A 14,802-nucleotide genomic window follows, 5' to 3' on the forward strand; every position below is an offset into this window, starting at 1 on the left:
ACCTCTGAGTTCTGTGTCCCCATACCCTCCATTGGAAACTGCAGTAGTTCTTCCAACGTCACAGATATGGGTTGACTATTATTTCTATAACTATCTATCTATATATATGTGCATTTTTCCTGTGGTCCTGCCTTCTTTTCCTATCTAAATCACACCAACACCTATTGCTATTTCCAAATGTCCTTTCTTTTTTTCCTTTTCTCTCTCAGGGTCTGATGGAATTGAGGTTCAGATCCCTCTAGTCATCTTCCGCTAACATTTCTTACGTTCTGGAATAATTGACTAAAAATTCTTTTTGGGGTGCAGAAGGTAAGAGTTCTGGCTTCTGTAATTGCTTCTCTGCTGGACATGGGTGTTGGCAGGTTGATCCATACTCACAGCCTGTTTCTATCTTTCCCTAGTGGGGTAGGGCTCTGGAGAGGTGAAGTCATCTGTCCAGGGAGGCCAGGATGGAATCATAGTAGCATCTGCAACTTGGTGTTTGAAAGGCAGTAAGATATAAAGCAGGACAAAATGTTTAGTAAACATGAAACAAAAAGTAAGAATAGAGCATATGAGAATTAAGTATTTTAGGGTAGAAAGAAGCTAGGAAGTGTGTTTTAGGTATGTTCCTATGGGCCCATGACTTTAGTAGTTTTTGCTTGAGCTTGATAGCTAACATACAGGTGGACTAAAAATATTGTCTGGGAAGACCTTGTCAGAGCTGAGGATAAAATAGAACTAGAAAGGCCAGGTGGTGGCACACCTGGTTAAGCTCACACATTATAATGCATAAGGTCCTAGGTTCAAGCCCTTGGTCCCCACCTGCAAAGAGGAAGCTTCACAAGTGGACTGCAGGTGTCTCTCCATCCCTTCTTCTCTTTATCTCTCCCTCCCTTTTCAATTTCTCTCTGTCTCTATCTTTAAAAAACAAAAAAGAATAGAACTAGAAACCTGGGTTAGAGCACAGAGTAGCTCCAAAACTTGAAGAAAGTATATAAATACAATTAACTGTTTGCCCCTTCAATCTGACCCAAGACATGTGTATATATATTTATATATATAATTTTTTTTTGCCTCTAGGGTTATTGCAGGGGCTCAGTGCCTACACCACAAATCCACTGCTCCCAGAGGTCATTCCTTTCCATTGTTGCTGCTGCTATTGTTGTTGGATAAACAGAGAAATTGAGAGAGGAGGGGAAGACAGAGAAGGGGAAAGAAAGACACCTGCAGATCTGCTTCACTTCTTGTGAAGCAACCCCCGCCCCTGCAGGCGGGGAGCCAGGGGCTAGAACTGGGGTGTTAAGCATGTGTGCTTAACCCTGTGTGCTACCACCTAGCCCCCACATATTCATATTTAACACAGGAGCTCTTGTCTGTGATTTCTGAGTCCCTGTCACCCTGAGCTTACAGTCCATCATCACAGCTGGAAACATTTTAGGCCACACTCATTTCAGGACCAGTGTTCCTCAAATGGCAGATTTGTATGACTCACCAGATTCTTGTATTCATCCATTGGCGTGACTAGTACAAGTGGATTCCTCTGTCTTCTCATTATATTAGGTGTTGCGTGAGGACCTGGGCTAAGGGTCTGTGTGTGAGCAGACCTGAATGGCCACAGGGATTCACAGTCATGAGTACCTGGCAGCATTTGTGTGCTGTGTTCACAGGAGCCTGGGGAAACTGAGGTTTGTGGTTTTGCTCAGCAGGAGCTGAACAAACTGTACCCCCTAAGTGCAGTTAGCCTGGGTGGTAGCTAAGAGTTCAGGGTTTCAAGTGCATAATAGTAAGTTTGAGCAGGTCTGGGCAAGGTCTGAGTATACAGTTGTGAGTTTCCAGGGTACCAGGCTGGGAAGCTGGGACGCCAGCACTAGGGCAGATCTGAAAGGAGGCTTGGACCTTAGTTCTGACTGGCTATGGAGTATGTACTCTGTCTCTTGTCTATCTGACTCAGCTTTGAGCTGGAGGTAAATAGAACACTCACCTAAGATTTGCACTTAAGGTCTATTACTATGAAAACAGCTCCAGTATGGTATCTGTAGGCTGCTCTCTCTCATTATGGCTGAGAGTGAGAATTAATATAAATATACTCCATAATTTTCTATTCCCAGGCCAGTGTTGTAGGTATAGGATTATGGGCTTGTACTGACTGCTACCTAATAAGTTGTCTTTCTTGACATGCCATTTCACTGCTCCCTGCCTGGACACTATCTCTTTATCTCTTGCTGTAGAAACTGTCCACAGAGGATCTAGAATGGTTTCTGTGCAAATCATTCCATTTTAGTTTGATTTATCTGTGTCCACTAGAGGTGGTAAAAACAGTTCTTACCATTGATTTGATCAACTCACTGGAAGCCTAAAGTCTTTGTTTCTTCGTTTGCTTTAAGAATACTCTATCAGAAATCTTTCTTTGCATGCCTTAATCCATACTTAATCAGAAATTGATATGGAAAGAAGATAGAGAAACACCGGCAGATCTTCTTTACCATTCATGAATCTTCCCCTGTGCTTCCATGTACTACATCAAAATAAAAGACTCTGGGGTGGGTGGGGGGGAAGAGCACAGGTCTTGGAAAAGGATGACAGAGGACCTGGGGGTTGTATTATTATGTGGAAAACTGAGAAATGTTATGCATGTACAAACTATTGTATTTACTGGTGACTGTAAAACATTAATCCCCCAATAAAGGGAAAAAATCATACTCTAGGTAGCTGTCATGTCTTTTTTAGTCTCTTTTAGTCTAAAACTGTTTCACATTTTTCTGTCTTTATACGAAATCCAGAGGACTGGGCAGTTAAGTGCACATGTTGCCATGTGCAAGGATCCAGGTTTGAGTCCCTGTTCCCCACCAGCAGGAAGGATGGATGCTTCACAAGTGGTAAAGCAAGTCTGTAGGTCTCTCTCTCTCTCTCTCACTCTCTGTCTGTCTGTCTGTCTCCCCTTCCCTCTCAATTTCTCTCTATCCTGTCTATTACAAATAGAAAGTGGAAGAAAAAAATAAAGATAAAAAAGGAAAAAATGGCTGCCAGGAGCAGTGGATTCATAGTGCCAGCACTGAGCCCCATCAGTAACCCTGATGACATTAAAAAGAAAGGGGAGGCGGTAAGAAGGAAGAAAGGAAAGAGAAATCCAGTGACCCAGTGCTAGAGTCTCAAGCACGAGGTCCTTAGTTCAGTCTTCAGCACTGTACATACCCAGCATGTACATGTACCAAACATGTACCAAAGTGATGCTCTGATTCACTCTCTCTCATAAATAAATAAATAATCTATTTTCTTTTCTTTTCTTTTCTCCTCTTTTCTTTTTTTAAGAGCGGGAGAAAAACCCACTTGATTAGTGTGTTGATTTGCTGTCTGCTCCACTCTGGTTCAAGCCCAACCCCTATTACATTGAAAGAACTTCATGTCATGCTATCTTTCACTCTCTGTCTATCTGAGGGGGGGGGAGAGTCAGCATAGAGTAGTGAAGCCCTAGAAACAGAAAGAAAAAAGGAAAGGGGGGGGGAGAGGCACAGTTTGAATTTGTTTTTTTATGATTAGAGATAAAATGTTTAGTTTGTATATTCTTTTTGTTTTGTTTTTGCCTTCAGGGTTATTGCTGGGCCTCATGCCTGCACTACGAATCCACTGTTCCTAGTGACTATTTTTCCTCCCTTTTGTTGTCCTGGTTGTTTTATCGTTGTTGTGGTTATTATTATTGTTGTTATTTGTTTGTATATTCTTTTTCATGTATCATACCTGGAGCATATGTGTGTCCCATGAATGGTGATGCTTGACTGTTTGGTTAAGGTATTGTTAAGGTATTGTCCATTAGCTTTTCCCATTGAAAATGTACTTCTTCCCCTTTGAGAATTAGTAACATGTGAGGCAGTTCTTTAAGATTGTGTGAATATCTTGTTTCCTAGCAACTATGGTTGAATGATCCTTATCAGAGCCTACTCTCTTTATTTCTGAGATTGTATGGTTTTGACCAAAACATCTTATATAAGATGTTTAAATATATAATAATCCACAGGATTAAAATTTTGTCTTTAATGAATAGCTTGCCTGCACTTACTTGCCCTTTCCCCCCTCTTCTTCCAAAGTAATATGAAAAGATTTGGCTATGATAGGAAGATTTATGACTGATTGTCTTCCTAGAATATTATCATCACTGTGTTGCCTGGACAAATTTTTCCTTGTTTGTTTCTTTGTGAGCCAAATACTTTTATCCTTTCTGTTCTCTTCCCATCTGTTTAATAATCTGATTTATTAAAGAACTGCCTTCCTGGTTGCTTATAAAGTTGTATTTATAAATCCTTTTTCATGACCAGATGGCTCTGGTATTGACCTATTTCTAGGTGGGATAGTTTCACTCTATCCTTCTTACTTGATGCTAGGCCAATTTTAATATGGACAGAGTCTTAATCCTTTGTTATTACTATTTAATATTTTTTCAGCCCCTGCAGGGTCCTACTACTAAGTCTCCATCATTGAATACAAGTCATAATGCTAGCGTTGATAGTAAATGAGTAAATGAGTAAATGCAAGCAGAAAACTTGTACTTTATAGCCTAGACAAAGTACTTTAGTCATTTAATGGTGGTAGTGTGTTTAGCAGGTTTTTGTCTGTTTTGTTATTTTTTGTTTTTTTTTTTCATTAGAGTACCACTTGGCATTGGTAGTTGGTGGTGCCAGGGATCAAACCTGGAGCTTCGGGTCAGGCGGTAGCACAGCAGGTTAAGTGCAGGTAGTGCAAAGTGCAAGAACCGGAGTAAGGATCCCATTTTGAGCCCCTGGCTCCCCACCTGCAGGGGAGTCACTTCACAAGCGATGAAGCAGGTTTGCAGGTGTCTTTCTCTCCTCCTCTCTGTCTTCCCCTCCTCTCTCCATTTCTCTCTGTCCTATCCAACAACAACGACATCAGTAATAACAGTAAAACAACAAGAGCAACAAAAGGGGGGGTAAAAAAGCAAAAAGAAAAAAAAAAGAAAACCCTGGAACTTCTTCCTTGCGAGTCCTATGCACTCCCTCTATGCAATTCCCTGGCCCCAAATGCTGGTTTTGGCAGGTGAGACTTCTACCACTGAACCACCAATGCCTTGATTGATGGTTTTGAATTCTGGTTCCCTGCTTTACATTTTTCAGCTCAGAAATGATGCTTATACACCTGTTTCATCTGCCAACTAGCCCAAGCCTTTGCTAAAATCAGAACCCTTCAGTATTGGGTTTCTTATCCTAATCTCTTATTATTTTTCTTTAAGTTATGAGATATAACAAACATGCAGGAAAGTACATAAGGATAATATGAGAAATCCTTGGGACAAAGGCAGCATGATGCAGTGGTAGGAGTATAGCTCCCAGGGCCAGACTGTCCGGATCCAACCCTGATAGTGTCCTTCAGTAGTATGGGACTTGGCATACAAATTTCTTCCCCAAAAGAAACCTGTACTCACCAGCAGTCACTCCCTTTTTCCTAGCTCTTGGAAACCACAAGTGTACCTTTTTTTCTGTGAGTTTCCCAGCCTGGGCATTTTGTATAAATGGAATCTATAGTATATTGCCTAGTATATTGCCTATTAAGTCTAGTTTTTTTTTTAACTTTATTGGGAGGCTTGTTGATACATGGGTAAAATTTCTAATCTCCCTGTGATAGATGTCTATAAAACACTTTCACTCCCAGCTTAGGTCCCATTATACCACTGGCTTTTTTTAACCAGTATAATGATTTCAGGTTCATCCATGTAGCATGATACTGATACGTATTTTGTTCCTTTTCATGTCTGTATTTCATTTTTCACATCTGTGTCTCATGAATGTATTTCATGTCTATATTTCATTAATGTAGTTCATGTTATCTATTTTGTTTATTCACTCAGATCCATATTATCTGTTCATCTATTACAGACATTTGGATTATTTCCACTTCTTGGCTATTATGCATAATGCTGCTATGAACATTTGCATATGCATTTTTTATATATTGTTTTCTGTTTTCCTTGCCATATAATTATAAGTGGAATTTGTGGGTCATAGTAATTCATTGTTTAATCTTTTTAAAATAATATTTTATTTATTTATTCCCTTTTGTTGCCCTTGCTGTTTTATTGTTGTAGTTATTATTGTTGTTGTGATTGATATCATTGTTGTTGAATAGGACAGAGAGAAATGGAGCGAGCAGGGGAAGACGGGGGGGAGAGAAAGACAGACACCTGTAGACTTTCTTCACCGCTTGTGAAGCGACTACCCTACAGGTGGGGAGCCAGAGGCTCGAACCAGGATCCTTATGCTGGTCCTTGTGCTTTGCGCCACCTGCACTTAACCCGCTGTGCCACTGCCCAACTCCCATGTTTATTCTTTTGAAGAACTGCCAGGTTGCTTTCCAAATTGCTATACAGTTTTACAATCCTTTTTCGTCTCGCTGATCCTTAATCCCCTGTTTTATAAAATGGGAAAGGTTAAATGAATTGATACATAAAATCACCTATTGTTATAAGTAGGATTGTAAATAAATTCAGCAACAGTAAGTTTGCATAGTAAGCAATAACACTAACAAATGCTATTTAGTTCATTTATCAATCTTTTTTCCTGAGATTTATTTTGATTTCTCAGAAGAATCAGAATGTTTGTTTCCAGTAATTCATGCTATAATTTGTAGGGCCAGATACATCCTTGGAGGACTAGGCTAGCTTAGTTTTTCTGTCAGAAGGGTATATCTGATTGAATAGTCTTCCTCCCTTTGTTGCTTCCTTCTTTCCTTCCTTTCTCACTTTCTGGTATACTTATGGTAGTATTGTTATAGTTATACCACCCTTCACCCTTCTCAGTTCTCTCATTGAGAGGTATGAGAAGAGTCCATCACCCCCTCCACCCATCCTTTCTATAGAAATTTTTGTGGTAGTGAAATGTATTTTAAAAGGGAAATACTATTTTATTTTATTTTATTTTATTTTATTTTATTTTATTTATAAAAAGGAAACACTGACAAAACCATAGAATAAGAGTGGTACAACTCCATACAATTCCCACCACCAGAAATCCGTATCCCATTCCCTCCCTTGATAGCTTTCCTATTCTTTAGCCCTCTGGGAGTACGGACCCAGGGTCATTATGGGATGCAGAAGGTGGAGGGTCTGGCTTCTGTGATTGCTTGCCTGCTGAACATGGGCGTTGACAGGTCGATCCATACTCCCAGCCTGTCTCTCTCTTTCCCTAGTGGGGCGGGGTTCTGGTGAATTGGAGCTCCAAGACACATTGGTGAGGTTGTGTATCCAGGGAAGTCTAGTTGGCATCATGCTAGCATCTGGAACCTGGTGGCTTTAATATATAAAGCCAAACAAGTTGTTGACTAATCATGAACCTAAAGGCTGGAATAGTGCAGATGAAGAGTTGGGGGGAGGTCTCCATTTTGTAAATAGCAAGTAGGCATATTTTAGTTATATTCCAAAGGGCCTGTGGCTATACTAGTTTTTTGTTGTTGTGGTGGTGGTGGTGGTTTTTTCCCTGAGCCTGAAATCTGATATGCAGGTGGATCCAAATTATTGTCTGGGGAGATGATGTCATGGCTGGATAAAGGACCAGAAAGCTGGATGAGGGAAGAGAGTAGCCCCCAAATATGGGAAAGGTGTATAAATATTGTTGACTGTAAACCCCATCGATTTGATCTGATCTGGGGCCCATACTCAGCTTAGGGAGCCTATGTGACCTCTGCATCCCTATAGATCTGAGCTCACATTCTGTGGTCATGAGTAGGAACGTCCCAAGCTGCCCCAATATCAGGACCCATCTTCCTTAGGTGTAGCATAGAGTATGTTGTCCAGCCTCCCTTTGGAGGATGGAATATTCTCTACTGTTGTTAATCCAAGTTGAGGGCAAGGTCCTAGGGGGGCCCACAAAGGGGTCTATTTTGGGAATACAGCTGATAAAAAGGTAGTTATTATTGAGACAAAATTATCCTGAAATTCCACCCACATCTATTATTTATGTTAGTGTTACGATTTTCAGTAAGCCTGTAACATTTGAAGCTATCAGACACTGAAATTCTTTTCAACAAGTTCCTGAGAGTCTGTTGCATTTTGGACTCTTTAGACATGTATGCTTGTTGTAGATACTTTATGCTTTCAGAAAGTACAATAGCTTGCATCCAAATCTGTTTTAAATTATTTGAATGTTATGAACACTGACAGTACAACTTAGCAGAGTTCAAATAGCTCTCATCTTTGGCCTAAAAATAAGATTCTAAATCCTTTTCCCAGCCTTCAGAGAAGGCCCTGTGATGATTTACCAAAGATACAAACCACTTCCCTTGTCAGAACACCATGCATTGAAAATAGAACTGTCTGTAAATAAACAGAAGAGAGCGTGTATTGAGGACAGAAGTGTAGTCACTGTGAGTGTGGAGCAGCATTTGGTGATTTGATAATCACTCATGAGAAAGAACAGAATCACTTATACCAGGTGAAGACATAGCTAGTAGTAGTGAGTGTGAAGACTTTTGACATACGTGACAAAAAGCACCACTTAGATTCTAGGTCTTGCTGATACATTGCAGTGGGAAGTGAGTTTCTTTTTCTAACTGTGTATTTTAAACCATTACATGATAGGAACAGGGACAGAACTCACCATGTAGACCACACACCTTCCTATGTGTAAGAACTGGGATCCAAGCCCAAACACCACGTGGGAGCACTATAGACGACGCCAGGGGAAGCTCTGTAGACAGTGGAGCAGAACTGTGGTCTCTCTCTGTATATATGTATGCTCTATCTACCTATCTGTCTAATCTGTCATTAAAAAGAGGGAGTCGAGTGTTAGTGCAGTGAGTTAAGCGCACGTGGTGCAAAGTGCAAGGACCGACATAAGGATCCCAGTTCAAGGCCCTGTCTCCCTACCTGCAGGGATGTCGCTTCATAGGCAGTGAAGTGGGTCTGCAGGTGTCTTTCTCTCCCCCTCTTTGTCTCCCCCTCCTCCTTCCATTTCTCTCTGTCCTATCTAACAACGACAATAACAACGATAAAAAAAAGCAACAAAAGGGAAAATAAATTTAAAAAAAATTAAAAAATCAATCCAGGAACAGTGGAATATTGAATATGTGAGGCTCCATCACCCCCCTCACACACACACACACACACACACACACACACACACACACACACACGTCCTCAGTCATCTCACATTCCACCTGTATATAATTCTCAGAAAGTAAAATAAAAGTGAGGGGCTGGATAGTGGTGACCTGCCAGAGTGCATGTCACTATACGTGAAGACACAGGTTCAAGCCCCTGCCCCCCCACCCACCCACACAGGAGATTCTTCATGAGTGATGGAGCAATGTTACCAGTGTCTCTTCTCTCCTTCTCTCTCCCTCACCTCTTATCAAAACAGTAAGAAGAAGATTGCATATTGGGAGTCGGGCTGTAGCACAGCGGGTTAAGCGCAGGTGGCACAAAGCACAAGGACCGGCATAAGGATCCCGGTTCGAACCCCGGCTCCCCACCTGCAGAGGAGTCGCTTCACAGGCGGTGAAGCAGGTCTGCAGGTGTCTATCTTTCTCTCCTCCTCTCTGTCTTCCCCTTCTCTCTCCATTTTTCTCTGTCCTATCCAACAACAATAATAACTACAACAATAAAACAACAAGGGCAACAAAAGGGAATAAATAAATAAAATAAATATTAAAAAAAAAAGAAGATTGCATATTGTTTCTTATATTTTCATTTTGCAGCTTTGACTAATAAGAGCCTATATTTTACAATATGTGTAATTTCTAACTATATCAAGGCATTTTTATGTTTTCCTACAATTTTCCTTCTTTTGTTTCAAATCAATTCTGCTAATGAACGCAGGATACAAAATTATGTTTCTGTCTGTTGGTATTATTCACATGTTCACTAAGAGAGTTATTATGAAGTTCTGCTTCTTTTCAGTCCTTTTTTTTTTTTTTTTTTGCCTCCAGGGTTATGGCTGGGGCTTGGTGCCTGCACTAATGAATCCACTGCTCCTGGAGGCCATTTTTTTTTCCTTTTTTGTTGCCCTTGTTGTTTATCGTTGTTGTTATTGTTGTCGTTGTTGGCTAGGACAGAGAGAAATCGAGACAGGAGGGGAAAACAGAGGGGGAGAGAAAGATAGATACCTGCAGACCTGCTTCACTGCTCGTGAGGATACACCCCTGCAGGTGGGGAGCTGGGGGCTCAAACCAGGGTCCTTACTCCAGTCCTTGCACTTTCCACCATGTGCGCTTAACCTGTTGTGCTACCACCCGGACCCCTTCTTTTCAGTTCTTTATCACTGAAAGAGACAAATATCTGAATTTGTTTCGTACTTCCTTTCTTATTCTGTTTTAATTTTTGTTAGTTATTTATTATTGGATGGAGACAGAGAAATTGAGAATGCAGAGCGAGATAGAAAGAAAAGAAACAGAGACACCTGCAGCCCTGATTCACCATGTGAACCTTTCTCCCTGCAGATGGGGACCAAGGGCTCGAACCTGAGTCCTTGTGCACTGTAATATATGCACTTAACCGGGTGCCTGGCACCTTGTTTCTTACTTCGTTTATAGTCCTTTCATATACTTAAGCACCTCACTCATCCATCCCTTTCCCTTTATTTAAAAACAAAACAAACAAACACAAAAAACCAGGAGACCTGCTTTGGTATCTGTTCCAGTTTTTCAGAATCTTGGGAATGATTCACTTGTCTGAAAATTGTATTTTATTTTCCCAATGTTTGACTATAGAGAATTCTTTATTTTGTTTTTTTTCTTCCTACTTTATTGGGGAGGGAGGGGCTAATGGTTTACAGTACAGTTGTTGACACCTAGGTGGAAAGAACTCTTTTATTAAAGTTTTTCTTCTAATAAATTTTCAGCCATGGAAATGTGATACCTTTGGTGATTTTAGTGATTCCAGCCTTAATGCCCATAATCCCCAAATCAAACTGTGCACTGATCGAATGTTCTATAGCATTGCACAAGTCTAAAATAGGTAACTGGCATCCACCCCACACCTCATTGTTGGCTAACTGACTCGTACCATAAATAGCTCAATGTTGCCTGATGGGACACTTAAAAAAAGAGCAACTTTTGTTTCCTAACACACTTGTAAGTGTTGGTTTGCAACAAATTTAAGGTCTAATCCATTGAATCCTAACTGAAACGTTCTTCTTAGGGGGAACTGTATATCAATAGCCAGATCATTTTGAATGGGATTTGAGATAGCCCTTCCTGGTTTCACATTACAGATCATGGATCAAAATTAGATGTTAGAGCAGCATTCAGTTTTAGTCCCCTCTTCTACATTAGGTCAATCCCAGCAAGTTTCTGTGGAATGAGTTAAAATTTTCAGATAGGGTACCAGGGAAATAGCATATCAGTATATATACCATGGATTTTCATGCTTGAGGCACCAGAGGTCCCAGGTTCAATCCCGCCCCCGCCATCCCCCCCCCCCTGCACCATTTTAAAAGCGGTGAGTCAAGAGCAGCCTCCCACCCTCAACCATCCATTATTGGAACATAATGATTCTTGTTTCTGACTCTTAGCTGGAGTATATTGTTTTTATGGTTGAAAGATTTCTTAAAGCTATAATTTAACAGAATATTGCTTCACAAATTCTTTAGCAGTAACTCAGAAGGTGAACCCTAGGGATATTTTTCCAGTTATATCTGTTCCCTTTGTGTGCAAGCGTCACTTCTTAGCTAACTAGTGATAATATATAGGGCTTAACCTATGCTTTAGATATTTCTTTTCTTTTAACAGGCTTTTTTTTTTTAATGACTGTATGTTTGTTGCATTTCTTTCTTTCTTTCTTTATTTTCCTTTTTGTTGCCCTTGTTGTTTAACATTGTTGTGGTTATTAATGTCGTTGTTGTTGGATAGGACAGAGAGAAATGGAGAGAGGAGGGGAAGACAGAGAGGAGGAGAGAAAGACAGACACCTGCAGACCTGCTTCACCACTTGTGAAGCGACTCCCCTGCAGGTGGGGAGCCGGGGGCTCGAACTGGGATCCTTACGCAGGTCCTGGCAATTTGCACCACATGTGCTTAACCTGCTGCGCCACCGCCCGACTCCCTGTTGCATTTCTTAAAATATGAAATCTAAAACAAGTGATTAAAAAAAAAAACCTGGAGAAAAAAAAAACAACCCTGATCCTAGGTACAGAAAGATAGCATAATGATTATGTAAAAAGACTTTCATACTTTAGACTCCAAAGCCCGAGGTTCAATCTCCAGCACCACCATAAACTGGAGCTGAGCAGTGCTCTGACAAAAAATAAAATAAATAAAAATAAAACCTGATAGTAATTACTTATCATTATTGTTGAAATCCTGCCTACACTTTTTTTTTTTTTTGCCTCCAGGGTTATTGCTGGGGCTCAGTGCCTGCACCATGAATCCACTGCTCCTGGAGGCCATTTTTCCCCCTTTTGTTGCCCTTGTTATTATAGCCTTGTTGTGGTTATTATTGTTATTGTTGATGTCGTTGGTTGTTGGATAGGACAGAGAGAAATGGAGAGAGGAGGGGAAGACAGAGAGGGGGAGAGAGAAAGATAGACACCTGTAGACTTGCTTCACTGTCTGTCAAATGACTCCCCTGCAGTTGGGGATCTGGGGGCTGGAACTGGAATCCTCATGCCGGTCCTTGAGTTTGGCACCATGTGCACTTAACCTGCTGCTACCGCCCGACCCCTCCCCCCTTTTTTTTTAAAGTTAGACACAAAGAGGCAGGAAGAGAGACTAGAATACTAAAGTTTTCTTCAATGTAGTGGGACTGGTTCTAGTTCTTATACATGGCAAAACAGCTCACTATTCAACTGAGCTATTTTGCCAGCCCAGAATCTTGCTTGCTCTTACATAAAGCCTGGAATAAAAATTAAGAATATGATTATGGTGGCTGGGAAATTTGCATAGCTGTAGAACATAGGATCACAGGCATGGGGTCCTGGGACCCTGTTTAGCACCACATATGCCAGAGTGATCTCTGGTTTCTCCTCTCTCTCTGACTTACTCAATATATATTTCTGAAAAATGTCTGTGATATCAAAGTTAACCCTAATGGTTTTGTACTTTTGCTTCCAGGATCTCCATACATTTTGTAACCACAGTTCTGTATACTCTATTACACCGCTTTCCATGACCACAGTGAATATTCACATTATAAATATCTTTGAAAGTCAAAATTCAGTTCAAGAATATTGATCTCTTACCTACAGAAGAGGACTTAAAGTATTAGTCTCTAACTTTGATAGTCATGGAATATTCAGTGATTTTAAAGGGAGAAGACAAAAAATCCTATCCAAAACACTGATTTTTTTTTTTCTTAAGCAGATTATAAATCATGGCTGTGTGGATACAAGCCCAGCAGCTCCAAGGAGATGCTCTTCATCAGATGCAAGCATTGTACGGGCAGCATTTCCCTATTGAGGTGCGGCATTACTTATCTCAGTGGATTGAAAGCCAGGCGTGGTGAGTATACTAAATTTTCTCTACATGCTTTTCTGTAAAGTTCATGGATATTGAAATTTGATTAGAAAGAGTTCCTGTAGGGGAATTAGCAGTGGAGAGTTCATAAAAAAAAAAGCATTAAAGTCTGCAACCCAAGCAGTGACATAATAGATAACCCATTTTTTTTTATTCTTTATATGATAGGACAGATAGAAACTGAGAGGGCAGTGGGAGATGGAGAGGGACAGAGAGACACCTGCAGCATTTGCCTTCCTGAGAGCACCCAGTTTGTAAGCATGAGGTCCTGAGCATTGTATCCCCAGCATTGTATGTTCCAGAGTAAAGCTCTGTTTTTCTCTCACTCTAATAAATATATAAATAAGTATTTCCTTTTTCTTTCTTTCTTTCTTTCTTTCTCTCTTCCTTTTTTGGCCTCTAGGGTTATCACTGGGGCTCAGTGCCTCCACTGCTCCTAGAGAACATTTTCCCCCATTTTTGTTGCCCTTGTTGTTGTTATTATTGTTATTGTTGCCATTGCTGTTGTTGGATAGGGCAGAGAGAAATTGAGAGAGGAGGGGAAGACAGAGAGGGGGAGAGAAAGATAGACACCTGCAGACCTGCTTCACTGCCCATGAAGGTGGGGAGCCAGAGGTTCCAACCAGGATTCCTGTGGTGGTCCTTGCGCATTGCGCCATGTGCACTTAACCTGCTATGCTACTGCCCAGCCCCCAAGTTAATCTTTTCTTATTGAAAAATATTGTTAAATCTGGGCTGGGGAGACAGCATATGATTATACAAAAAAAGACTCTGATGCCAGAGGCTCCAAGGTTCCTGGTTCAGTCCTCGGTATTACCATAAGCCAATGCTGAGCAGTGCCCTGGTTTAAAAAAAAAAAAAATTAAGAGGGAGAGGGAGAGGGAGGGAGAGAGAGAGGGAGAGAGGGAGAGAGAGAGAGAGAGAGAAAGAAATTAAGAATATGTATTAGGGAGTCGGGCGGTAGCACAGTGGGTTAAGTGCACGTGGCGCGAAGCAAAAAGACTGGCTAAGGATCCCGGTTTGAGCCCGTGTCTCCCCACCTGCAGGGGAGTCGCTTCACAGGTGGTGAAGCAGGTCTGCAGGTGTCTAACTTTCTCTCCCCCCTGTCTTTCCCTCCTCTCTCCATTTCTCTCTGTCCTATCCAATGATGACAACAACAATAATAACTACAACAATAAAAACAAGGGCAACAAAAGGGAAAATAAATAAATGTTTTTTAAAAAACCTTTTTTAAAAAAATATATATATATATTAAAGCTGCTTTTCCCAGAAATTTCACGCTTACTGGAACAAGTGAGATATATGTGTGTGTATATATATATATATATATATATATATATATTTTTTTTTTTTTTCCCCTCCAGGGTTATTG

At 40.8% G+C, this 14,802-nt stretch overlaps 1 protein-coding gene across 3 annotated transcripts in view; it reads left to right on the forward strand.

The window, feature by feature from the left end:
- Window positions 1-14,802, forward strand: part of LOC103124280 (signal transducer and activator of transcription 5B) — a 101,784-nt gene that overhangs the window by 56,233 nt on the left and 30,749 nt on the right. For 2 of the 3 annotated variants that reach the window (XM_007534994.3, XM_060203487.1), the window contains exon 2: window positions 13,278-13,415. In XM_007534994.3, coding sequence (XP_007535056.1) covers window positions 13,288-13,415 — 128 coding nt within the window. In that variant the 5' untranslated portion in view covers window positions 13,278-13,287. Of the gene's footprint in view, window positions 1-13,277; window positions 13,416-14,802 lie in introns of those variants that run through there. The other variant, XM_060203488.1, reaches the window with a different exon arrangement.

The sequence above is a fragment of the Erinaceus europaeus genome, chromosome 12 (assembly GCF_950295315.1).
Source record: "Erinaceus europaeus chromosome 12, mEriEur2.1, whole genome shotgun sequence".
Taxonomy (NCBI): domain Eukaryota; kingdom Metazoa; phylum Chordata; class Mammalia; order Eulipotyphla; family Erinaceidae; genus Erinaceus; species Erinaceus europaeus.